This window comes from Vulpes lagopus, chromosome 13, assembly GCF_018345385.1.
Source record: "Vulpes lagopus strain Blue_001 chromosome 13, ASM1834538v1, whole genome shotgun sequence".
NCBI classification, from domain to species: Eukaryota; Metazoa; Chordata; class Mammalia; order Carnivora; family Canidae; genus Vulpes; species Vulpes lagopus.
In genome coordinates, this window is record NC_054836.1 from 43,498,585 (window position 1) to 43,524,579 (window position 25,995).

General features: G+C 55.5%; 1 protein-coding gene across 5 annotated transcripts in view; it reads left to right on the forward strand.

Annotated features, from left to right (window-relative positions):
* The first annotated feature begins 277 nt into the window (after positions 1 to 277).
* ADCYAP1R1 (ADCYAP receptor type I) overlaps positions 278 to 25,995 on the forward strand; it is a 59,802-nt gene continuing 34,084 nt past the window's right edge. For all 5 annotated transcript variants that reach the window (XM_041727939.1, XM_041727941.1, XM_041727940.1 and 2 more), the window contains exons 1-3: positions 278 to 613; positions 11,558 to 11,697; positions 13,870 to 13,975. In XM_041727939.1, coding sequence (XP_041583873.1) covers positions 11,647 to 11,697; positions 13,870 to 13,975 — 157 coding nt within the window. In that variant the 5' untranslated portion in view covers positions 278 to 613; positions 11,558 to 11,646. The remainder of the gene's footprint in view (positions 614 to 11,557; positions 11,698 to 13,869; positions 13,976 to 25,995) is intronic.

Genomic DNA, 25,995 nt, shown 5'->3' on the forward strand with positions numbered 1-25,995 from the left:
CGCACCGCCGCCGGGGGTCGCCCCGCAGCTCGGGCGGTGTCGGGGCGGCCCGGCGAGCGCGGCGGGCGGGTCCGCTCCCCCGCACACCCCCGCTGGCCCCTCCCCCGGGCGCCCATTGGTCCACACCCCCACGCACCCCACCCTGCGAGGAGCGCGCGCGGAGGCGGTGGTCGCTCGCCTCGCTCCGGCCCGGCCCGGCTTGGCGGCGCCTCTCCGGCAGGACCGAGCCCGCGGGGCGCGGGGGGCGCGGGGCGCGGGGCGCGCGGGGGGGCGGGGGCGCCGCGCCCGGGCCCGGGCGGTGACTGGCGGCGGCGGCGGCGGCGGCGGCGGCGGCGGCGGCGGCGGCTCCAGCTCCCGCGAGCGCGGTCCCCGTGCGCACACGCACACGCACAGCCGCGGCGCAGGGGCCCGCACACCGGCCGCCGGCGGACACGCGGACGCGGGGACCCGGGCTCGGCGCGCGCTCCTCGGCGCTCTCGCTCCAGCCCGGGCGGCGCGGGCCGCGGACTCGCCCCTGCGCGCCCTCCCGCCCGCAGCCCTCCCGCCCGCAGCCCTCCCGCCCGCAGCCCGCAGCCCGCAGCCCGCAGCCCGCCGCCAGGCCCGCTGTGAGCAGGTAAGGGCCGCCCGGCCGCCGCTCCCGATGCGGAACCCTCGGCCCCGCGGGGGCAGCGGCCCCTCCCTCCACCGCCGGACGGCGGGCGGCCGACCTGCCCGACCGACCCCAGCCCCTCCCGCTGCTGCTCCCTGCCTGCGCGACAGCCCGGCCCCCCCCCACCTGGGATAGTACCTGGGGCAGCAGCTCCCTGCAGCCCCTCCCCGCGCCAGGGGGAGAACCTGGGGCAGGACCGGCACTGCGGCCAGGGGGACCCAGGGGGACCCAGGGGGACCCAGACCGAGGGACCCAGGGGGACCCAGGCCGAGGGACCCAGGGGGACCCAGGGGGACCCAGGCCGAGGGACCCAGGGGGACCCAGGGGGACCCAGGCCGAGGGACCCAGGGGGACCCAGACCGAGGGACCCTTCTCCCTACTCCCGAGGCAGACGGACGCGCCTACGCGGATGGGGAAGGCAGCGCTGGGGGGCCCTGGCTGCGGGCTACCGCAGTCCCCACGGGGGCCGAGGGGTGGGCAGGCGCTGTGCAGGGGGGGTGGGGGCCGGGGCCAGCCTAGAATGCCCCCCCATAGTGACACATTCGGGATTGTCCAAAAGAGCATCGTCTCTCGGTTTCCCGCGGCGCAGAGGGGATGGGGTCTTGACGCCCGGGCGCCCTGTGGTGGTCTTGCAGGAGACACCCTAAGGGGACCTGGGGGGGAGAGCTCCGGCCTCCCTGGGCCCAGGTGGGCCAGCCCGAGACCCCTGCCGGCCGCCTTAAAGGCACAGGCTCCTGCTGCAGCTGCCAGAGGCGGGGGCCACATCCTGGGCGGGACGTTGGCGCTTTGAGGGCCCCCGAAGGGGCCAGGGCTGGGGAGGGGGGGTGAAGCCAGCCGCTCAGGAGGGAGCCTGGCCAGAAGCTGATTGCATGTCGCACGGAGCTGGGGAGCGGAGCCTCACCACTGGAAGGAGTTCAGGCCCCTTTGGGAAGCTGCTGGGGGAGGGCTGGTGGGCCCCTGCGAATTCTCCAGACCATTTCTACGCTTTTAGTGTGGTCAGTGTCCCTGACTTTACCCTGGCCCTATAGCATCCCACAAAGCATCCCCTCTCCCCGCTAAAAAAGAGAGAAAAAAAAAAAAGAGAAAGAAAGAAAGAAAGGAAGGAAACACACAGCAGTTAGCTTTTCTGTTGCACAGCCCAGTGTGTGGGGTGCCTGGGGAGTGGGATGGGGCTACACACCATCAGTGGAGGGTCACTTGCCTTGGGACTGCTGTTAGGCAGAGAGAGACAAGCATCAGGTCAGGCTCGAGGCTTTGAGTGGATGTGAACTAGTGAATGGGATGAAAAACTATTTATGAGCTTGGGGGTGGGCAGCAGCACCCAGATTTTCTCAGGAGACCCCAATCTCAGTTTGGTGCTGGCTGTGGGTGGGGGTTGGCAGAGTCCCCAGCTGAATCTGGGGCTCCTGCTCCCCGCTGACCTTGGGGAGGGCAAGCAGAGGTGCCAGTCTGGATACAAACCGAAATTGGAACATACCCATTGGAAACAGAACACACTGGGGTGGGCTCTTGGCCAAATCTTCCAACCAATCCATCAACAGGTGGGTAGGGTGACCAGGGATGCGGACCTGGTCCCTTCCTCTATGGATGATTCATTGGTGGGTCTGTATCCGGGCCCGGCTCCCTCTAGTCTGTTTGTCCCTGTGTGCAATGAGGACAGGTGTCTGTGGGGAGCCTCTCGAGGGACCCTTCCCTGCATTCTGAGGACTAACCAGGCTAGAACATCCATTAAAGTCCTCTTTTGTGTAAAGTTCAGGCTGGCAGGAGGTCGATTGGAGAAACACTTTGGGACCCCCTCCCCCCCCTTTTTTTATGTGGCCACCCCTCCCTGTCACTCTTCTACTTTGGGATACTCCCTCAATTTGTGTTGAATACACAAACACATAAAATAGGTATTTACAGGGATCCCTGGGTGGCGCAGCGGTTTGGCACCTGCCTTTGGCCCAGGGCACGATCCTGGAGACCCGGGATCGAATCCCACATCAGGCTCCCGGTGCATGGAACCTGCTTCTCTCTCTGCCTATGCCTCTGCCTCTTTCTCTCTCTGTGACTATCATAAATTAAAAACAAAACAAAACAAAAAACAAAAAACAAAAAGTTATTTACAAATCAGTATGTGCAGCTAAGGGGCTAGGAAAAACAGGAGCTAAGGCCACAAGGTGGCTTTCTTCCTAGGGAGGTGGCCTCAGATTGAGTGTCCCGGGTCTCTATCCTCCCAGGGATGAAGTCTTCATTGACCAAGGGCTGGCACCAGTTAAGTGGAGGACACTTTGTGCTGTCTGCCAGAGGGCAGAACCAAGGTGTGCCAAGTGCAGAGTGGGAGCCCAGCTCAGTGCCAGGAAGGCCTCACTTCCCTGAGAGCCACCCAGCATGGAGCCAGTACCGGGGGGTGACAGTGGGTTTCTGTCTTAGGAGGTATGTGAGCAGAGGTCTGATGCCCCAGATAGGGCTGTTGGGGGCTTTCTACCCTGGTAGGGCCAAAGGCGTGGGAAACCTTGGCCGCCCCTGGACAGAGCAATCTGAGTCCAGGGACTGAACGTGCTGGGCCTAGTGGTCCAGCTGCCTGGCAACATACAGGCTTAGAAACTCCTTGGCGGTGACATTTGTACTAAGCCCTGGATGCCGTCAGAGGCACATGGTGACAGCCACCCCCACAGTGACACACAAAGAGGTAGTGACACACTGCCTAGGAGGCATGTAGGTTTCCAGTGACACCTGCCACAGGCCTGGGGCAGGACATGCAACAGCAGAAAGACATATGGACTTTGGGACACACTGTCTCAACCGGATCTTGCATACCTGGGGACTCGGACATTGGCCACAGGAAGATCAGAAAAGTCTTCCTTAATGAAAGTCTGGATGCACACGGAATCAAATGGAGAAAGTGCATGTGTTGCATGAGATTAGACTGAGGGTTGACAAACTTTTTCTGGAAGGGGCTAGATAGTAAATAGGCTTCGCTGGCCGCGCACCCTGTGGCAGATACTTCGTTCTGCTGTTGTAACAGAAAAGCAACCGTAGGTGATACGTAAACAGGTGAGCGTGGCTGTGTTCTGATAAACTCTGCTTAGGGATGCTGAAATTTGAATTTCATACAATTTTTTATGTGCCACGAAATGTGAGTCTTAATTTTTCCTGACCACTTAAAAATGTACAAACCCTTCTTGGCTCACTGGCTGTACAAAATAGGGGACAGGCTGGCTCAGACCTGCTGGAAGTGTTTGCCAACCTCTGGCCTAAGGTCAGAGAAGAAAAGTGATTTAAAAGATTAAAGGAGGAAGGGCTTAGTCCTGGGAGCCCGAGCTGCCCTAAGGGGCTGTGGATGCTTCCCTTCACTCTGCCTGGAGCCCCGAGTGTCCATCTGCTTAATGGGTCAGTGCCAGGAGAGGCTCCCTGCCTGGCCTCAGCACCCCACCCCAGACAGGTCTTTGCTGTGTACGTGTGATAAATCTAAGGACACCTGGAGACAGCATTCATGAAGATGAAATGACGGCGTGTCACTTTAGTTCACCACATAGGTCCTGAGTCCCCTTTTCCATTGACCCTCTGTGTCCGGGTCCCTGCCCGCCTCTACCAGGAGGGACATGCAGGGACACCTGGACAAGCCCCATGTTTCCAACAAGATTTGAAGGTCACAGTGAGCAGGATGAGACCTGAAATGGCCCAGGCAGGAGGGAGGGTCTCCTTATCTAGGGCTGGTGGTTCTCAGACAGGGTGAGATCAGCAGAGGTAGAGGCAGCCAGGGCGGGCTTCCTAGAGGTGGTGGTGGGAGGTGGGCTTGACCTTGAGGATACCTGGATGCTCTCCATCCAGTGCCATACGTTGCCTTCACCATCCTCAACCTTCCCCCTCTCCCCCCGACAAATGGGCACTGCAAAGGCTTGGCGGAGGGGAAAAAAAAAGCTCCTTTGTAGGCTCCTCCACACGGCCCAGCTTCTGATTGAAGGCTGTGCAGTGAACCAGGCCTTGCCTTTGGTTTCTTCCCCTCCCTCCTGTTCCCTTCTGACATTTCCTTCCTGCCATTTGCCCCGAGGTGGGCCAGGGAGACTTTCCTCTCCCCTTCTCCGTGAGTCTCTGGATTCTGTTCCCTTCTTTCCATTCCCTGCCCAGGGATTCCCCACCATCACCTCCACCCTGAATCCGGAGAATGGCCTCCATGTGGGTTTTTCCCCTTCTGCTCGGCTTGCCAGCTGTCTAAGGAGTATTGCCTCAATGGGAAGCTTCTCATTTCACTCCCCAGCTTAGGGCCCTTCTGTGCGCCTGTCTTATCCCGGGGACCAAGGCTGCAGTGTCTCCAGCACCCGCAGACTGGCCACCAGCCTCCCACCCTCCTGACATCTTGCTGAGCCTCTGAGCACCCCCAGTTACCCTCCCAAGCCCGTTCTCCAGGCACTTGTCAGAGATCTCTGGGGAGGTCTCTGGGCTCCCACTGTATGCTGGGGTCATGTGCGAATCAGAGCTGGCTCCCCCTTCCAGGGGCTCATGCCCGCTCAGGAGGGCCTGCGGGGTGACAAGGGAAGGCAGATAGAGAGGCACTCACAGTCCCTCTCTGCCTGGGAGGTGCTCCCTGGACTGTCAACAAACAAGGGTCTGCTCCTGGCTTCCATTCCCTCCCTGGCCACCCTCTCCCTCCACGCCTCCCACTGCCTTCCACCAGGCCCCTGCCTGCTATTCCGACTCTCCCTCCACCTCCATTATTATCTTCTGCTTCCTCCTCCCCCTCTCCTCCCCTCTCAATCCCACGTCGTGAGGGGTGGGTCTCTCCCTGGCAGAGAACTCCCAGCATCCCTTCCAGGACAGCAGATGTGCCTGGACTCCTCAGTGTGGAAGGGCTTTGCAGCATAACTTTGGGAAAGTCTCCTGGCTCCTCGGGGCCTCACACCCTCGTAAATGAGATGGGATAACACTCCCAATGTACACATGTGCGTTCCAGCCCAGCCCTTCCCTGCCCTGAGCCCAGGTTTCCCATGTGTCAAGTGGAGGGTGTGGGTGGGATCGTGGGGGACTCTTCCAGGGACCTGGGTTGTGTCACCTACTGTGCACAGGACCTCAGTGGCCAGGCTCTGAAAGGGGAAGGGATGAACACCCAGAGGAGCATCAACATTAATGATTAATCGAGAGGATGCCCTGCAATCGAGAGGATGCCAGGCATCGGGCTGTGGCCCTCATCAGCTCTGACCCTACTGAGGAGGAAAGAGGCTTTAGAGGTTCCCTGTTCCTTCTCCAGAAGCGAGTGTAGTTTCCTCCCTTCGAAGGGTGAACTTGGCATGGGGGGTGGGGGCAGGGTGTCGGGGTAGGTAACGTTTTTATCCTTTAGTCTTCCCTTCCTGGTTTCCTGCCCTGGGAGGGAGAAAAGGAAGTGGGGGGCAGATCCTGCTCAGGTGCACTAAAAAAGGGAGTATGTGGTGAGCAAGGGAGGCCACTGATCCACTTCCTGTGGGTCAGCTGTCTCATGTCAGGCTTGGCAGTGCCTGGTGAGGTGAAGGGACGGGTGCTGAACAGCCAGGGGAGTTCAGTAGGGGGTAGCCAGATGGACCCCAGCCCCATAAGGGCAGAAGAAGGGCCTAGATCTGTGTGGCCCAATGGAGCAGGAGGGTGAGGTGCTGCCCTCCCACCGTGGGGGCGTGCAGAAGGCAAGGGCTGGCCCCAAAGGACATGGTGGAAAAAAATCAGAGCTTTGCCCTGAGGGCCCTGGGCTAGCCGCTGAACGGGGTGGGTGCCCGTCCCCGGAGCTGGGCCATCCTCAGCCGGAGTGCAGCAGAAAGGGTCCTGCAGGTGCAGTTGTGGGGTAGCGGGGAGTGGCTGCAGGGTCTCTGAGTCCCCTCCCACTCCATGGGGAAAGTGGGGAGCCCGGTGAGTCACCGCTGGCTCCTGTGTGCTGACTGATGACACCCTCTTCCTGTGTGCTTGGCGCAGTGGCTCACCAAGCACACGGTGGCTGCTCCAGTCTGTTCCCGTTGGTTGCTGTCAGTCCACCACACTGGTGGGGCCCAAAGAGGGCCTCCCGAGTGTGGACGGGGGAGCAGACTCCCGTGTAGACCACATACCTGTGACACGTGCATTCCCGCCAGGCAGGGCTCCAGTACTCTCTGCTGTGTGACCTTGGGAAGAATCTCACCCTCTCTGGGCTCAGTTTCCCCACAGGGAGCGCAGTAGTAATGAAAGATGGCCTTTCAAGCCCGTCTCCGGCGTGAAACGGTGTGTCTATAATGAACTCTTCCTAAGGAAGATATTTCAGATGTAGAAATACGTGCAGGGGGGAGCTGACCAATCCCTAAAGGTGTGAGAAGGATCACGAACAACATACAGTGCATTCTGCGCTGATTTTCCCTTTACCAAAGACGGAGAATGGCAGGAGTGTAAGGATGGAGTGTTCGAGCTTTGGAGCCAGCCGGCTTGGGTTCCCTTCCCAGCTCTACTGCATATTTGCTGTGTGACTTTGGAGAAGTCACTTAGTTTCTCTGTGCCTTAGTCACCTTAGCTATAGAATAAGGATAATGCTAACAACTACTTTAAGGTTTGGGGCGAGTGAAACGAGTTAATGCAAATTGATTGCTTGGAAGAGTCCTTCGCACATACTGGGCGTTTAATAAATGTTAGTCATTAGCAAATAAAGGTGTAGCAGTCCTGCTGCTCCCATTTAGCAAGTGACACAGGTCTATGGGGATAGAGGTGACAGCGAGAGGTGCAAAAACCTGAACACAGGTAGTAAGAAATTAGTGATGGTTAATACCAGTGTGGCCCTATTGTTGGAACCAGGCTATGCGATAGACTCTGTAGTTTACTTACATGAATTTGGTGTCTCACTGTAGTATTTCTGAGATAGTATTACTATTATTTCCATTTTACAGACAGTCAAATCGAGGCACAGAAAACTTGATTTTCCTGAAGTCCTAAGTCTTAAAACTCTAGCAAAGTGGTCCCCACGTCCGCCACCATAAATGCCAGGGAGTAGGGTTTAATTGGTCTCAGATCAGTTGCAGAAGCCAGTTGCCCCAGCAGAGCCTGCACCCGAGAGAGCGAGCCTGGAATATGGGTGACCCGCTTGTCCTGAGCCAGCTGTGTGGCTGGGCTGAAAGAGTCCAGTGTTCATCCTCAGGGAGGGGAGAGTCCCACCCCAGACCACAGTGGCCAGGCGTAGCCTTGTCCTGTGCCATGGTCACTGGCAGGTTGGGGGAGTGCAGAGGGGAGGTGGCCAGGATGGGGTGGGGGAGGAGGAGCATCTGACAGGACTGGCAGGTGTTGGGGAGGGACACATCTCAGGGGGCAGGGGGGGGTGCACCGTGCGTGTGGCCCACAAGAGGAGCAGGTTTGGGGCAAGTGGCCTCCAACTGTAAACTCTGAGCGTAGTCCAATAAGGGTACAGGGAGGTGTCAGGGCGTGGAAGGGGGGCTGATGAGGGGCAGAAATGCCAGAAGGGGCTGGGGACACTGTCATCTTGGAGAAGCTAGAGAAGATGATCCCTGAGGTCCCCAGCTGGGGGCGGGGGGGGGCGTGGGGGAGATCAAGGCCCTGGAGCTCTCCCACACTCTCTCTCTACTCTCTCTCTCACTGGGGAGTCCGGTTGGGCAGGGGGTGGCCTGGGGAGGGGTGGGGAGAGGACACTAGTGGGCTAAGAACGATTAGATCGTAAGAGTTCTCATCACAAGAGAAATGTTGCATCTGCGTGGTGACGATGTGAACGAGACTTAACCGTGGCGATGGCACAGATGAACATCCACTCGTTACGTAGCGTACCCGGGACTAATAGAATGCTACATGTGTCAATTATATCTCAATTAAAAGAAAAGAGGACAAGAATGGGAATGGGGAAGCCGGGTCCAGATCCAGATGAGGCCCTGTGATGAGAGCACCCCAGCCCCTCCACCCTGCGTCACTGGTTCACATCATTGCCTAAGCAGCCTAGTGACAAAGCAGAGCTGGGGGATGGTGGGGCCGTGGGGCCTCGGCTCCGGCTGGTTTCTAATCAGTGCCGAGGCGCTGGCCTGCGGAGAGCGGGCAGGAGCACCCTGCAAGTCCGGCGTGCCCCTGGGAGTGTGCGAGCGTGTGCGTATGTGTGTGTGAGCATCTGTGCCAGAATCCAAATATATCTAATTGCCTCTGTGCATCTGAATGCCTTTGCGTACTCAGTGTGTGCGTGTTACTCCTGTAGATCCAGGATCTGGTAAACGTACGTGAGCCTCTGCCCTGCTGGGTGCTTGCATCCGTACCTACCTTTACGCTGTGTCCTGGGTGTGCTTCTGCATTTCTGCGAGGGAGAGCGTGTGCGTGTGCAAATGCGCGTGGAGTTGCCTGTCAGCCCCTGAAGGAATCTTCACCTTTGCGTATCTCGTGCGTGGCAGTGTACTGGTGCCTCAAGTGGGTGCCCTGGGGATGGATGTCTCTCTTTGTCTCTGCGGGGTTGACATGTGTTTACGCTCTTCTCTGTGGACCTGCTTCTGTGTGTGTGTGTGTGTGTGTGTGTGTGTGTGAGACAGAGAGAGAGAGAGAGAGAGAGGATATGATCAAAAACCATCCAGCTCTCAAACACAAATCCATTCTCCGCTTGCGTGCTGCCGCCCACTTGCCCCTAGAGCACCCAGAGTTGTGGGAGTTGCTTGCTCTTCCGGTCCAGCTCTCTCAGTTCTAATAAAGGTCAAAACAGGCACCTTAAAATCCTACTCTACGTGAGCGTTACCTGGAGAGCCAGAACCGGCGTTGATCTTCGGGGCCTTAGCCCCGGAGACACTGACTCAGTTGGGCAGGGGTATTTTTAAATGCCCCTCAGTGGTTCTGATGGCTGGTCCGAGCTGAGTGTGGGCTAAGAGATCGGAGCACATCTTCGGATCGGGGTTGGGGCTTGGGGACAGGGCAGCAAGTCTCCGTTTGGGGGACCCCGTCCTGAAGGAGGCAGGTAGTGCTGTTGCCCTCTCAGAGTGTCGCTGAGAGCCTGGAGTTCTTGATGTCATTTCTGAGTGCTCTTGTAAGGTGTCCTCTTCCAGGAGCCTTGCTCTGTGTCCTAGGGTGGAGGTCTCCCCCCTCAAGAGACAAATAGCAGCTGGTCCTGTTTATGGTAGCGCCTTGCTGGGAGTATGAGGGAGGTGGCCTCTGAGGAAGGAGCACTGTGTCCACTTGGTGACACAGGCTGTGCGCCCACTTCCCTTCTCTGGCTCTTGTCCAGGTCCTGCTGGCTTGGAGGGTGCTGAGATGGGGAGTCACCATCCTTTTGGCTAAGACATACATGACCAGTCCAGGTGTGGAGGGTCCTGGGAGTGGGTATAAAAATCAAAGCCTGGGAGTCCAGCCCAGCTGGTCCTCGGGGTGCCCAGGGATGCTGGGGCCAGTGTTTCCCCAGCCTGCCCAGTCCTTCCTGCCCCACAGGGGAGATCCTGCACCGGCATCCTCAGGGTGCTTTGGACCTCTCAGAGCATTTCTTGGGGGATACCCGAAGCCTCCCTCAGTGTTTCTGAGTGGGCCCTCGGTGGATAGAGCAACAGGTGGATAAGATAGGACCCCTTTTGTTGAGCTTTCCTGCGGCACATTTCTTTTCCTCTTTTTTGGGTCCTTGCTTGTCACCAGATTGAGCTTGGAGAAGCTAGGAGAGAGGGGAGGACACATGGGTAGGCAGAGAGCCAGGGGTGCAGAGGAACCAGAGTAATGGTAGCTCTGCCCCCCGAGGGGGTTATGCAGAGACTAATAGTTGGGATGCAGCCCTCCATGGGTCTCTGAATCAGGCACCTATGGTGGTGGTCCTGACACCGACCTACTGAATCGTTTTAATAATAATTTAATAGTAATAAAAATACTATTTTTTAAATTACTGTGTAGTATTTCCTTGCATGGCTGCCGGGGTCTATTAACAGTGCCTGCTTGATGGATGCTTTGTTGCTTCATTTTCTGCTGTTGATGCTATTTTAGGTGATGCTGCAGTGAATATGGTTGCATATGCTTTTTTTTTTCTTCCCCTAGACCAGTGCAAATATTTCTCGATAAAGACCCAGATGCGGAATTGCTGGGTTGAAGGGAATACACATTAATGATCGATTTTAGAAGCAGACCAGGCTCTACCCCTGGGAATGTGCCAGGGCTCGCACATCCTCCCCATTGGGCTCCCTTTACTCGGTCTGGTCCCCACCAGGACCTCCCCACTTGGAGCATGCTCTTTGGCAGTCACTGTCTTGTATGTCATGGTGGTAGAGGCTTTGTCCTGCAGCCCAGGTGGCCTGAGGGAGGGTGAAAGGTTACGTCTGTTAGCAGGCGGGGCTCGGCAGCTGGCATGAAGTGGTGAACACGTAGTAGAAGTGCAGTTCTTTCTTCTGTAGTTGTCTGGAGCGAGGCAGGTCTTCCAGGCTGGTGGGGTGCTCACTGGGATTTGGTTCCCTTTGCTGTGTTTGTTACTCTCCACTCCATGGGTGTTGCCTTGGTGGCACTGTCACAGCCAGGTCTAGCACTTAGGAAGGGTGAAAGAGCAGAAGCGGGGAGTGTGTGCTGCCTGAGGGACACATGGTACAGAAGTGATGCATGTTCCCACCATATTCTGTAGGTGGGAACTTCATCACAGGCCCACACCTGCGAGCAGAAGGGACTAAGAAATGTCCTCTCGAGGTGGGCATGCTTGTGCCACCTAGGACTCTGTGGCAGTGGAGGGAGATATGGGGACACAGTTGTTTGCTACAGAGGGGAAGCCATGCAGACCCTTCTGGTGGTCTGACGGGGGCCTGAGCCCGTGTGTTCCCCACCGCATCCCCACTGCCCAGCACTGTGTAAGTGCTCAGGAAATACCTGTTTGATAGAAGAATTAAGAAGGCATAGACAACAGCAGGGAGGGCTTACCCTTGTAGGCCAGAGCCTTGCTGCAGGTGAGGAGGGTGTCAGGTGCCCCTCCTCTGCCACGGGACCCGCAGGACTCATGCTTTCCTTTCTCTCTAGGCGGTAGACACCTTGGGGTTAACCAGTGGCTGCTCTGAGTGGGAGGCAAGCAGTGCTGCCCTGAGTCTCCTTCCGGATTGAGAAGCATCATGGCCAGCATCTTGCAGGCCTCCCTGGCTGCTTTCCTCCTGCTGCCTGTGGTAAGGGCCCAGGACCCTCCCCTCCATGACCAACTGGAGCCCCAGGCTCACCTGAGCTCACACCCCAGAGAACCTGTGTCTGTTGTGTGTCCTTCGCCAGCCAAGCTCCGGTCAGCTGGCTGTTATCTCTGCCTGAACCCCCACCGAGCCATTCAGTACCTTTGTGTGAGGTACAAAGGGTACCCCTTCTTCAAGATCTTGTACTGACTTGCCTAGAAATTATGACACAATTTACTAATCTATTATGATGATGCAGATGTGGCAACCTTTAGAGTTGTGCAGTGTACAACCTGCTCGACTGTATGCAGGAGCCTTAGTTACAGCTGCAGAAAGCTTTTTTTTTTTTAATTAATTTTTATTGGTGTTCAATTTATCAACATACAGAAAAACACCCAGTGCTCATCCCGTCAAGTGTCCGCCTCAGTGCCCGTCACCCATTCCCCTCCACCCCCGCCCTCCTCCCCTTCCACCACCCCTAGTTCGTTTCCCAGAGTTAGGAGTCTTTATCTTCTGTCTTCCTTCCTGATATTTCCCAACATTTCTTTTCCCTTCCTTTATATTCCCTTTCACTATTTTTTATATTCCCCAAATGAATGAGAACATACACTGTCTGTCCTTCTCCGATTGACTTATTTCACTCAGCATAATACCCTCCAATTCCATCCACGTTGAAGCAAATGGTGGGTATTTGTCGTTTCTAATTGCTGAGTAATATCCCATTGTATACATAAACCAAATCTTCTTTATCCATTCATCTTTCGATGGACACTGAGGCTCCTTCCACAGTTTGGCTATTGTGGACATTGCTGCTAGAAACATCGGGGTGCAGGTGTCCCGCCGTTTCATTGCATCTGAATCTCGGCGGGACACCTGCACCCCGATGTTTCTAGCAGCAATGTCCACAATAGCCAAACTGTGGAAGGAGCCTCGGTGTCCATCGAAAGCTTTTTGATCCCAATCCCTAGCCCATAAGTCTCGGCCAGGTTAGAGCTCAGAAGCCTGCTCTTTGCTAATGCGTCTTCCCTAAGAAGGGAAGGGTGGGGGAGGAGGGTTCCTAGGCCTTGGCCTCTGCCCCTCATCCTGGGAATTTAGACCAGCAGTCGATGCAGCTGTCTTCAGAGGCCTGGATGCCACTCCTGTCTCCATACTGGCCTTACTCATGACCCCAGAGAAGCTCAGCCCTCTCCCTGGAAGCCTTCACAGCTGTGAATAGTCAAAACTAGATCGGATCCCTCAGCACTGTCCTTAGCAGCTCAGATGCCTGTGCCTGCCTTCGTACTTGTGGGCACCCCTTGGGGAACCATCCCTGCCCCAAGGTTTTACTTGAAAGTGACAGCATTAGAACACAGCTGTCATGGTAGCAACACATGGGCTTAAATCCACACCTGCCACTAACTGGTTGTGTGACCTTGGGCAGGAACATTTGATCTTTTTTTTTTTTTTCCCCTCAGGAACATTTGATCTTAATGAGTCTTGGTTTCCGCTTTTGTAACATGGGGGCAGGAGTGAATGGGGGCAGTAGTAGGTCCCACTGAATGCAACCACTGCTCCTTTGCCCACAGCCGCTGGGGGTGCACCTCCTTCCTGAGCCCCCAGAGGAGAGAGAATGAGCTCTCCTAGCCCCTTCTCTCTCCCATCCCCTCCTTGCTCCCCCGAAGTCCAGTAGTAGTAGCCTCATGGCCTCTAGAGCCAGACTGCCTAGGTTCGGATCCTGGCTGTACAGTCTCTAAGCTGTGTGACTTTGAGAAAGTTACTTAATGTCTTCGTGTTTAGGTTCACGTCTGTCAGATGGAGAATGAGCCCAGTACCCACTTTCTAGAGCTCTTAGACGGTGCATGTATATGACAGAGTAATGCGTGCACACAGTAGCACAATGCTGTGCGTGTGTTTGCTACTATTATCAAACACGTGGAAATGGAGACCCAGGGAGGGGTGGAATCCAGTGAAGGCTGCACGTTGGACTGGGGAAGGAGAAGAGCCCCTGTGGTATCCGTGGCAAAGTGGAGTCAGGGCCCCTGCTGGCCCTGAAATCTTTCTGGCACTATCTTCTTCCCGCTTCTGCCGCCCCCCCCCCCCCGCAGCCCCCACACACTGCCCCGGGTGCTTAGATAGCAGGGCTTGCAGGTGAGCCTCCCGCTTGCTCCTCCTGTCCATCCTGTGTGTCCCTCACAGGCCACCGCCATGCACTCTGACTGCATCTTCAAGAAGGAGCAAGCCATGTGCCTGGAGAAGATCCAGAGGGCCAATGACCTGATGGGCTTGAACGACTCCTTCCCAGGTGAGTAAGGTGGTGTGGAGGTCATGGTGTCCCCAGCACATCCAGGCCAGCCTTCAGAAACTGGTGTCCCAGCCTCTGGCCATTTTGTATAGAGTGGTGGAAGGTATAGGTGCCTGGGCCCTTCTGAAAACCCTCTGGGGTGATGGGAGTCCTGGATCTGCTCTGGGCAGTGGCCCCGGGGTTGCCCTCCTCGGGAACAGCCTGCCCAGGATGCCTCACTCTGGAGGAGTCAGTTCTGGGTGGCTGGATGTGGCTGCCTCTGATCCCACGGGGACTGGGATTGGGCTGGTGTCTGCGCTGAGGAGCGGCTGTTAGTGAGCTTATTAGCAAGCAGCCTGGGCCTGGTGGCAGCAGGGACACAGCTGTTGCCAGTGGCCGAGCCGGAGAGCACCTGGTCAACCCAAAGTAGGCAGTGTGGGGTCATTCCCCTCTTCTTCTATTCGCTCCGCCAGGAGCCAGGGAATGAGGCTACAGCAGGAACCCCACTCCTCCGCCTGCTGGGTACAGAGCTTTTCCTGGGGCTGCTGTTAGCAGTGACGCAGTGGGGGGTGCTGCCTCCTGGTGTTGGATGGGGCCATGCACGGCAGGACACTCAGCAGTCATAGCTCTCCCCATTACATGCCTGGAACACCCCCAATCCCAGTGACAACCCCCAATCCCTCCCACCTTTTCCAAGTGTCCCGAGGGCATGGGGTGGCTCCTGGCGGGGATCCAGGGGTCTGTGTAAGCCCTCTCCTGCCGACTCCTCTCTGCACTCGTGGTGCAGATGGGATGCAGGCCCACGGGGCAGAAGAGGGCCTGGGGATTCGGGGCTGGGGACATCCCTGGAGGCTTTGGAGCCTCACCTGTGCCTATGTTGCTGGAGGGTGGGGCTCTCTGCCCAGACTAGAGGGCTCTACTTTTCCCTCTGGATCCTCCTCATTTATGAGGAGCTCTTCTGAGCACCATCTGTTTAAATCCTTGATTAATCGGCAGCCCAGTTAAATGTAATGGTCCCTCCGGGCTGAGCTCCCTGTGCAGTCAGTGAACATTAACTGGTAATGAAGCTGCTCCTGGCCAGGCTGGCCTTTCCCTCCAGGCCAGGCTCTGGGCTCAGCCCTAACTGAAGCCGAAAGTGGATTCTAGGCCCTGTCACCCAGGGCAGCTGAAGCAGGGGGCCCAGGTGGGTACACAGTTGCAGGAGACCAAAAGAATATCTGGTCCAAGCCTCTGGTCTCAGGGATGGGACAAGGGGAGCCCTGGGGGCAATGACTTGTTAGGCCACCTGGGGGTGGGAGTGGGCGTGAGGCTGAGGTGTCCTGCCTCCTAGCCCCAGGAGTTGTTCCTTTTGTTCCTGCATTGCAGGTCTCTGATGTACTTGGTGTTGAGCAATGAGAAGCATCCAGGAGGGAAGAGTAGAAGTGGGGTGGGGACCAGGCCTGGTGAGCTGCATGCAGGTTAACTGCACAGCGATTTGGGGAACCCTGGGTTGGGGGAGGGCATGAGGGCCTGGCCACAGGGGTGCCCTCAAAGAAGCATGAGCAAGATGGATATGAGGATGGACACCCTCCCAGGAGGGGGCAGGCCAGTGCTGAGTTGGGGGGCCTCACCCCCAGGTGATGCTCCAGACAGAAAGAAAAAGGAGTTCTCTGTGGGGAAGGTGGGCAAGGATTCATGGAAAAGGTGGGATTCAAACTAGATCCTTGGTTCTTAAACCTGGCTGCACATCAGAATCATCAGGAGCTTTTAGAAAAATTTACCCAAGCCACAATCCAAACCAATTAAATCAGAACCGAGGTCCGCTGTAGTCATGAGTTTTAAAGGCTCCCCAGGCAATTCCGATGAGAAGCTAGGCTGAAACCCTTGCGCGACGCTTACGGACAAGCAGGCGCTTGATGGCAGGTGAGAGCTGGGGGATGGATGAGTGGGGAGGTGGGGAGAACATTCTCGGCTGAAGGAACCCTAGCAGGAAGAGGTGGGGGAGGGGAATGGGTAACTCCCTGTATCTGGAGCCCTGAATGAGGGTGGGTGGGAGTGGGCTAGAGAGGTCTGGCCTAGGGTCCCAGGGGCTCTGTGAGTCAGGGCTGACCACAGGTCACCCTCAAACCTGGACTCGGGTGAGGAACCCCAGGCCTGTGGAAGAAATTCCCTCATCTGCGGACCCACTCATTCATTTATTCACTCATTCATTCACTCACCCATTCATTCATTTATTCACTCATACATGCACTCACTCATTCACTCACCCATTCATTCACTCTCACTCATTCACTCACCCACTCATTCGCTCGCTCACTCATATGACAAATTGGAATCTTAGTGTCTGGCTGGATTGAGTAGGGCAAGGCCAAGGTAGGGGACTGCAGAGAGACTCTGATAGGCCCGGATGCAGTTCACAGAGGTCATGCCAGGGGGGAGAGGTGGAGCTGGTGCTGTGGGAATTCAGTGGAAGGAGAAAGTACTTTATGCTGCACAGGGTGAGTGGAGGTGGTGGGATCAGGGAGGGCTTCAAGGAGGAAGGGGCATGCAAGAGGCAGGGTGTGGAGGGGTCTTCCGGAAGCGAGCTTTCCTCTGACTCTGAGTGACCAGAGCAGAGAGGAGTCTACACCCTCCTACACCCTCCTACAGTCTGCCTAAAGATTCTCTTACCTCTCCCTGTTATCCTGCTATGAGTCATAGGATGGGGCTCTATAGACGAAGCTGAGATGTTATTAAGTAGAGTCAAAAGGCAGCCATCAGGTGGCAAAGAAGAGACTGAGGGCCCAGCTGGATCACCACCTCCACAGCTCTTTCTTTCTCTGTGCCTCAGAACCTTCTCTATTAAAATGAGCAGGTGGGATGGATCATGTTAGTAGCCAGTACTTATATAGACTTACCATGTGCCAGTCAATGTGCTAGTGCTTTTTTTTCTCCAGAAACTTAGAGGGTTGGGTCTGTTATTACCCCTATTCTATAGTGAGGAAACTGAGGCCCACGGAGATTATGTACCTTGCTTGGAGACCAGTAAGATCCAGAGGTGAAACTTATAGTTGGGCACTCTGTGCCCTCAACCATTGGGATCCGCTGCCTTGGAAGAAGGATACGATCCACTAAAGCTCTAGCCCCCCTCACCAGCCATGTGATCTTGGAAAGGGCACTTAATGCCTTCATTTTTCTGTCTGAAAAATGGAGGAAAAGATATGTACTACCTAGCATTATTGCATTAAATGCCAGTCATGGGAAATGCTAAGGGTTCTATGTGGCATTTGCTAAGTACTCAACAAAAACATGATAGTTACTTAGAGTTGTCATCTTACGGTATGGAGTGCCTCCAGGGTCTCCCATCTTGTACTAGATCTGAGTTCTGGGGAAGTGTGGCGATCTCTACAGGAAACAGATCAGTGCAGTTTGGAACAATCTGGAAGGGCTTTCTGGAAGACCGGAGGAGGGGTTGGGAACCAGATCCAGGCTGCAGAGGGCAGATGGAGAAGCATGGGAAGGGGGGAGAGACCTCCAGGTGGGGGATGACCCCTGATAAAGATAGGAAGGGAGCAGTGAGTTCAGTGGGTGGGGACTGTGACAGCTCACACTTGAACACCAAGGACAGCTTCCGAATCTTCCCCCACACGGAGTTGCATGGCGTAGCTCATGTAACCTCACCGACCTATGGGCTGGGTAGAGTTTTTCCTCCCATTTTACAGCTGAGGCTACGCAGACTCACAGAAGTTAGGTTGCTAGCCCCTTACCTGGTAGGTCACACGGCCAGGGAGGGAGGAGCCAGGATGTGCATTTGGTAGTTCTGCAGTCCTTGCCATTAACTGCTACACTGTGTTGTGGCTCAGAGGAGGAGCCGAGAGATAACCACCAACTGCCCCCACCCCCCTTGTGCAGTGAAATGTCACTTGGCAGAGGAATGAGGCTGGAGAGAGAAGTAGGAGAGGACGGCCTTCAGTGTGCCCCCCGAGGCCAGCACTTCACTTGGCTAAAGGGCATCAGTGTTTCTAAGGGCCAGGATAGCAGGAGGCCTCAGCCTCTAGTGACCCTCTAGGCCTCAGCTCCAGTGCTGTGGAAGGAGACAGGGTCTGGCAAGGGGAGGCTCAGAAGTGTCCAGCCTGGCTCACTTCAGGCCTCTGGTCAGCAGGGGCTTTGCCCTACAAGCTGAGGTTGGAAGAACCCCTCGGGGGGGCTTCAGACCGGGTGGCCTCTGGGCATCTCTCCAATGCTGAAGTTCTGGGAGAGCACTGATCTTGCGGTCAGCAGATGGGGAGAGTTTGCTAGAGTCTAAATTTTGCTCACGTGCTGTATACGAGCCTCAGGTCCTGGGGGCAACCTTGTCATTGCAGTTGAGCTAGGCTTCCTGGCTTCGTATTACACCTGCTTGGGAAAGCCAGGCAGCAGTTGATCTCCTTGCACTGTGCAAGGCATTAGAACCCCCAGGAGCACTTAACAGATGCTGATGGCCAGGCCCTTCCCACACCAACGTGATTAGCATTTGGTGTGTGTAGGGGGCTTGTTGGAGGTATGTGTTAAAAGCCTTCAGATGATTCTAAAGCATATCCAAGTTTGAGAGCCGTTGTTGTGGCCAGAGGATGGCATCCACTGGATGCTCATGCCCTCTTGGACCAGAGAGCAGCCCCCCGAGCACAGCTAAGCCAGGCTGGGAGCTCATTCCTAGCCGAGAGCCAAATGTGAATGTAATGGAGAATTGGCAGTTGGCATGGTGTTGTCAACCGAGAGGCCAGCCCTCCCACTGCACCCCTTCTTCTCACCTCCTGCCCGCTTCTGTCCCTAAGCATATGCACCATGCACAGAACTCTGGCCAGAGGTCAGCTGTTTCCCCGAAGTGTACTTGAAAATGGAAAAAGAGGGATCCCTGGGTGGTGCAGCGGTTTGGCGCCTGCCTTTGGCCCAGGGCACGATCTTGGAGACCCGGGATCGAATCCCACGTCGGGCTCCCCGTGCAAGGAGCCTGCTTCTCCCTCTGCCTGTGTCTTTGCCTCTCTCTCTCTCTCTGTGTGACTATCATAAAAAAAAGAAAAAAAGAAAAAAAAAAAGGAAATGGAAAAAGAAAATCTGTCAGCCTGTTCCAGTAACTGTGAGTTGTGAACTCACAGTCATGCTTTGCTATATTTGAAAAATGTATTTCTATGCATTTCGTATATTTCCTTCATTCTTTTAAATTCTAAAGCGAGTGTGTTGGAATGAGGATACTAATCTACTAGAGATGAGGTGTGTCCATCCTACAGTGTGTGTGTGTGTGTGGCTGGGGCAGTGGGGGCTCCCTGGAAGGCACCTTCTTCCTGTCAACCCCTTTTCTGTCCCTGGGACACCCTAAAGAGAACTGGGATGGTAATGCAACAGAGCAGCCTTCAGAGTGGAAGCCAAAGGGCAGAGAGATATGAGGGTGACAGGGTGGGACCAGAGTTCCACAGACAGCTGAAGAGGGTAGAGAAGCCAGGCGAGGCCAGAAGAGTGAAAGCTGCCTGCATGGTTTTTTGTTCACAACATCCTCAGGGTGTTTTAAAGATGTTTATTGGGACTGTTTTGAGGAGATCTGTTAAGTGGTTTTGTACCTCTTTCCAGACCCCTGAATGCTCAGTGGGACTTGGGACCACATGGAGTCCAGCTCTGTCATGAGACACAGAGAGAGGTTGAGGCTAGAGGTGGCAGTCACTGGCTGGGTCACCCGGAGGGCTGGAGCCAGCTCTGGGACAGGGCCCAGGTCTGCCATCCAACCAGGGGCTGCCCTTTGTGTGGCGGTGCTCTTGTGCCCAGAGAGAAGGAGAAAGGACTCCAATGCGTGGGAACGGGGGCTCTACTCTTAAAGAGTCGCCGGGCCCACCCAGGTCACAGGCACGGCCTGCTTTGTCCTCTGCTCAGCCCGAGCGAGTCCGGCCAGCACCTCCTCTTTGCAGGGCTGCGGGGCTTCCGGCAGCCAGGAGGCCTTCCCTGCATGTAAGTGGGGCTGCTTGGGTGTGGTCCTCCTTGGGGGTCCCCCTGCTTTGGAGAAGATGAAAGAGGCCCGCGGTGGCTTTGGCTGGAGCAGGAGGGAGGAGTTTTGGAGGGAAGATGCGGAAGCCTGCTCATTGCTATTCTGCTGCAACCTCAGAAGCCTGTCGGGGTGCAGAGGGCTTCGCCCCAGCCCCACCTCCCCTCTCACCACAGGAGGAGAGGCCTGGAGGAGGGCGCCACCTAAGGGCTGGTGCCCTGGCTCCCCAGCCCCGGGGCAAGATCAGCTTCTTGACCGCACCTCCCAGCCACTCTGAGACTGAACAGGCGCTCAGCATGGGAAAGGCTGGGGTCCGCGGGGACCCTCACTTCTGACAGTCGGTTCCGTTTCTGTCCAGACTGGTTTTCCCTTGGTCCCATAATTCTCAGACTCGAGCCTGCATCAGAACCTCCTGGAAGGCTTGTCAAAACGCAGAATTACTGGACCCCAACCCCAGAGTTTCTGACTCAGTGGGTCTGGGTGGGGCCTGAATGCGTCTGCATCTCTGGCAGGTTCCTGTGCTGTCCCTGGCCTGCGGTCCCCACTTTGAGAACCCCTGACTTCCAGAGGGGAGGACTGAATCTTCATTCCTTCCCCATCGACCCCCCCTCCCCACTCCCAGCACTGAGCTCACAGCTGGTCCCCATTTTATGGATCAGAAATATTGGCTGTGAGGTAAATCGAATCATTTTTTTACCCTGGAACCGTGTGCTAAAATGAGGGGCTTGTTTTAACAATACCCAAGCATCCTCCAAGGGAGCACTGTGTCTTTGTCTGAGTCCCTTTGGTGCCCCTGGTCTCATGGGTTTTGAACACTGTGCGGAACTGGACAAAATCATCACCATGACAACCTGCGATTAGCTCCTTATTTTGTTCCAGTTGAGGCTAATGGCCCTTGTGTTCTCTCTCTGTTCAGTGCGCCCAAGTGGTCTTTCCCCCTCCTGCTGTCACGAGGCACCGCGTCTCCGTGGCTGCTTTGTGTCTAGTGTCTTAGTGAGAGCAGCCCCCCCAACCCAGATCCCCCCAGAGTGTGCACAGCGCTCTCTCCTGAGCAGGATCCCAGCTGTGCTGGAGCCCCCTGCCCAGGTTCCCTAGAGGCTTTCAGGCCTTGGGGTGGGGGGCAGGGAGGCAGACTGAGCTAGGAGGGCACAGGCAGACTTTGTGTAGAATTGGAGAACTGGAGGAGAGGTGAATAGGGAGGCTTGGGGGTGTCAAAGCAGAGAGCTCTCCCAGGGCATAGGAGCCATTCTGATTTTTTACCTTTCTCTTAGGGGGAGGAGAAGAGGGCACCGGTGGCTGATGCACTTGACCACAGCCTCCTTGAAGCTTGCTTTCCTGGTTGCTCTGTTGCTAATCTGCCCTGGTTTTCCCTGGGTTCCTGGCCACTGCTCCTCAGTCTTCTTTGCCACCCTGTCTTCTAAATGCTGCGTTTCTTCTTCTGTTGGGACCAGGCCCTCTACTCCACTCTTCTTCTTCCTCTTTTTTTTTTTAAATGGGTTTTATTATTCATGAGAGACAGAGACAGAGAGAGAGAGAGACAGAGGCAGAGACATAGGCAGAGGGAGAAGCAGGCTCCCCAGGGGGAGCCCAATGTGGGACTCCATCCCAGGACCCCGGGATCACGACCTGAGCCGAAGGCACATGCTCAACCACTGAGCCACCCAGATGCCCCTCCTCACTTCTCTAATGCACATCCTCCCACTAGGCCCATCACCCAGGTCCGTGGTCCTCCCTAGCACCCTGTGCTGACCACTCCTTATTCTCTCGTTCCGACTTCCCCCGTCTGCACTCTGGACTTTTATCTGACCGCCTGCTTGAAATCTGCCTCCACTTGGCTCTTGGCACCATCTCAAACTGAACACACTCCAAACAAAACTGTTGAGCTCTAGCCTGCCTAATACCCTCCACCATTTACTTCTCATCCAGTTCTTTCCACTGTGGAGTATGGCTAACGCCTCTGGCCATAGAGACATGCAAGCTAGAAATCCAGGCGTCGTCTTCGGTAGCTCTCCCGCTGCATTAGTCAGGGTAGCCTAGATTTCACTGCGGTAACAACAACAACAAAACCCTTAACATTTTGGAGCCTGGGTGCTACAGCACAGCTCACAGGCCAGCTGTTGGCAGAGTCAGGAGGCGGAGCTTGACTCTGCAGGGGTCCTTCAGAGCCCCAGGCTCCTTCTGCCTTAAAACACTGTCACTCTCAACATGTGGCCTCCAAGGGTGCCACAGAGAGAGGAGAGAGAAAAAGAGCATGGAGCCTGTGAGGGATGTCTTTGAGAGCAGTTCATCACCTCACCTCCACTTACCCTCGGGGAGAACCCAGTCACGTGATAAGGGTGAGTACCAGCAGTGGGGGGCACGCTTGCCAGCCACAGCTGGTCTGTCACCAGGCCCTTCAGTCCCGCATCCAGACTCCCCAACACAGAATGCCTTTCCATCTTGCCTATCCTGGCTCCAAATAGAGTCCCTCCACCTTTCCCTGGACTGAGGCCCATATCCTAATAGGTCCCGTGTTCGATTGGCTGCTTTTGAAATGGATTACCTCCCCACACAGCTGAATCAGGTCATATGACTCCTTGTCTTAAACCGCATCTATGGGAGGCAAAAGGGTGCCCCTGCCAGCGATGTCCACACCCTAATCCCCAAAGCCTGTGAGTGTGTTACCTTACATGGCAAAAGGTACTTGGCAGACGTAATTAAGTGAAGGATCTTAAGATGGGGAGAGTACCCTAGATTATTCAAGTGGATCCAATATAATCACAAGGGTCCTTATAAGGGAAGGGTCCTTATAAGGTCACCTTATAAGGGAAGGAAGGACCCCCCCTATGCAGGCGGGTCAGAGGAGAGAATTGAGGATGCTATCTACTGTCTCTCAAGATGGTGAAAGGGGCCGCCGGGCAAGGAATGTCTTGAGTCTGGAAAAGATAAGGAAATGGATTCACGCTAGAGCCTCCAGAAAAAGAAAACTAAAACAAAAACGCAGCCCTGCAGATGTATTGATTTTATTTAGCCCAGTGTGGTCAGTCTGGGACTTTCTGACCTCCAGATCTGCAAGGTAAGAAATTGTGACATTTAAGCCACTGAGTTTGCTTTGTTGCAGTGGCAACAGGAAGGCAATTCCTAATCTAAGGGCTGCTCTTACCATTTAGCATAAAATGCAAACTCTTTTTTTTGACCACCAGACTATAAACTCTGTGCAGGCAGAGACCGGGCGGCTTATTCACTCTGTATTGCTCGGCAGCATCTGACTCATATTATAGATACAGAACTTCTTGAGTAAGTGAGTGAATAAGAGGGAGGGGAAGGGAGAGTGAGAAGAAAAATAAGATAAAAGGAATGGGGGGTAGAAAGGGAAAAGGTGTCTTGAGATCCTCCAGTCCCAACAGAACTAAGCTTTGTTGGGACTAGAGTCTGGAACAGATGGGGGTAGAGAAGCTGGATGTGTTCTGTGGGGGTGGAAGGAAAACGAGTTGCTGTCCTCAGTTAGAGAAACCCAAGGCTTTTTCTAGAGCCCAGATGGTATCCTCCTCGTCTCCCCGGAGGGGGTTACTGGAGGGATTCAGAGCAGGCCCCATCGAGGAGGGGAGAGGGGATAGAACCCACACCACCTCCATCAGAGACAGGCTGAGAGGTGAGAGCTGTGCAAGGGTGAGTGGGGCATTCTGGAAAACCTCGAGGTGGCTGCCTGAGTCTCCTGTGACTGCAGTGATGCAGGCCAGAGGGGTGGGCAGAGAGCTGTGAGCTGTGAGATCCTGATGGGATCAGGGACATTGTCCCTTAAAGGAAAGCCATGTCTGTACTCACAGCATTTCTGACATTGAATGTGTGGCTTTCCACACCAAGCCATTCTCCAGTTTTCTGTGGACACCGATCAGTGTCCCTATAATTTAATTCACTTCTGACACTAACTACCTGGAGTTAGCACAGACCCCACTGGCTAAGAGCTTAGTCTGAAGACTGTCACCTCCGCAACTCCACATGCCAATCGCAAATCATGGGTCCCTATGTTATCCACACTTCTGTCTGACTTGACTACAAGTTGGAGGTTCCCATGACCTACGTCTTCCTCAGTTTCAGTGATTTGCTGTAATGGCTCACAGGACTCGGGGAAACACCATAGTTTACCAGTTTACTATAAAGGATATAAATGACAGCCAGATGAAGGGGTTCATGGAGTGAGGTCCGAAAGGATCCCAAGTGCAGGAGCCTCTGTCCCTTTGCACCACTCTGCTAGCATGTGGGTGTGTGTGCCAACCCAGAAGCTCTTTGAACCCCACTGTTTAGGGTTTTTATGGAAATCCTGCTGTGTAGGTATGATTGACTAAATCATTAGGCCATTGGTGATTACCCAATTTCTAGCTCCTCTCCCCTCCCATGAGGTTGGTGGGTGGGGTTGAAAGTCCCCACCTTCTAGTCATGTGGTTGGTTCCCCCTAGCAACCAGCCAGGGTCACCCAAGAGTCACCTCCTTAGCATAAACTCAGGAGTGATTGAAAGAGGCTTTTGAATAACTAAAGACACTCCCTTCACCCTTGTCAGGAATTTCCATGGGTTTAGTTTAGGAGTGTTGCCTGGAAGCTGGGACTAAGACCAAATATCTAATTCTTATTATATCTTAATATTACAGTCCCCTAAACCCAGACCCTGGGATTGGACCCTCCAGTTATGGATTTTAGTTCTAGTCTTTCCACCTGTCTTGGTGCTGTAGGAATTGCCCCTAGGAACCTTAGTCCCTGGAGGGGAATGAGGCTGGGAACCTAAGGAGGGCTTCCATAGTGTGGTAGGCCGTGGGGTAAGGTGGGGCCTGCTTGGCAGGTAGCCCTTGGGAGATGTTTGTCCTGGCCCTGGGGCCAGGGTGGGCAGCCCTGGATTCCCCAGCCACCCTTCCCGGCACCGCAGGTCCTGTGTGAATCTCTGTTCCAAATTGGAGCTCTGGTCACCCAGAGTTGAGCATACCCTCAGAGATACCCCACCCTCACAGTGCACACAGGGAAACTGAGTCAGGGTGGAGTGGGTAGAGACTTACCAGCATCATGAAGTGAGCCCTTGGCAGAAGTCTGCAGAATTCAAGGCTTAAGGCTGCCATGCAGGTGCTGAAGGGACATGCAGGTGCCCTTCTGCTTCCTCTGCCCTCACTCGCAAACTTCTTAGATTTGTTTTCTACACCATTGTGGCCCTGGGCCTGGTGGGTGTGGTAGGCGCCGCAGGTTCAGTAAGTAGTTGTCAAGAGAATGGATTCCCCACCTCGCCTCTACACCTCTGACCCCCAACCTGGGGGCCCCCATCTCCCCTCATGGCATCCCTGCCTCAGCCCTCGCGGCCAAGCTCCCTGTATCTCAGGGGCCCTGGAATGTCAGCTTGGGGGAGCAGCTGGCTGTGCCAGGGCCCAGTGTTCCACATGAAGGGAGCATCTGTTGGCTGGGGCTTCCAGGGCCTGGGCCAGACCCAGCCACGCTCCACGGCCGTTCCACGATCAGCGTGGACCATGACAGCCAAAGGTGTGCTGTTGCGCCTCTTTCAGGGACGTGCTGTCATAAGCAGCCACGTGCCCGCTGGATGTCCTGCTGTGTGGGGTCAACGGGACTCAGCCATGACGGGCTATGGCTGTGGACCCGGTGTCCTTATCTTCCTGGTGTGTTACCCTCAGAGTTTACTGTGGTGCTTCCAGCTCCGGAACTTGGTCATTCCAGGAGACTCTGGGCCCGTGTGACTGGGTAGGAATTCCAAAATAGCCAGGTCTGAATTCCGAGAGAGCAGGTCCTCTGCATTTGGAAGCTCTGGATGCCTTCTTGTCCAGACGCGGCCCATTAGTCAGTCACGGGCCCCCCCAGAGAGGCTGGGAGCCCACAAGGCCGCCCTAGGGCCTCTGGCCCTGCTTAGCGCCTGCCCAGGCGTCCTCTGTGACCTGTTGGTGGCACTCCGCTGAATCTGTCCTCACCTTGCAGGGCTCTGCTTCATCTCCTTGCCTGGGCCTCTCTCAGGGGAATGATTCTCAGGGACACCTAATTGAAATAATGAAATTAATGCTAATAACAGCAGTGAATATGCATTGAGGGAGCCTGGAGCTCCAAGGG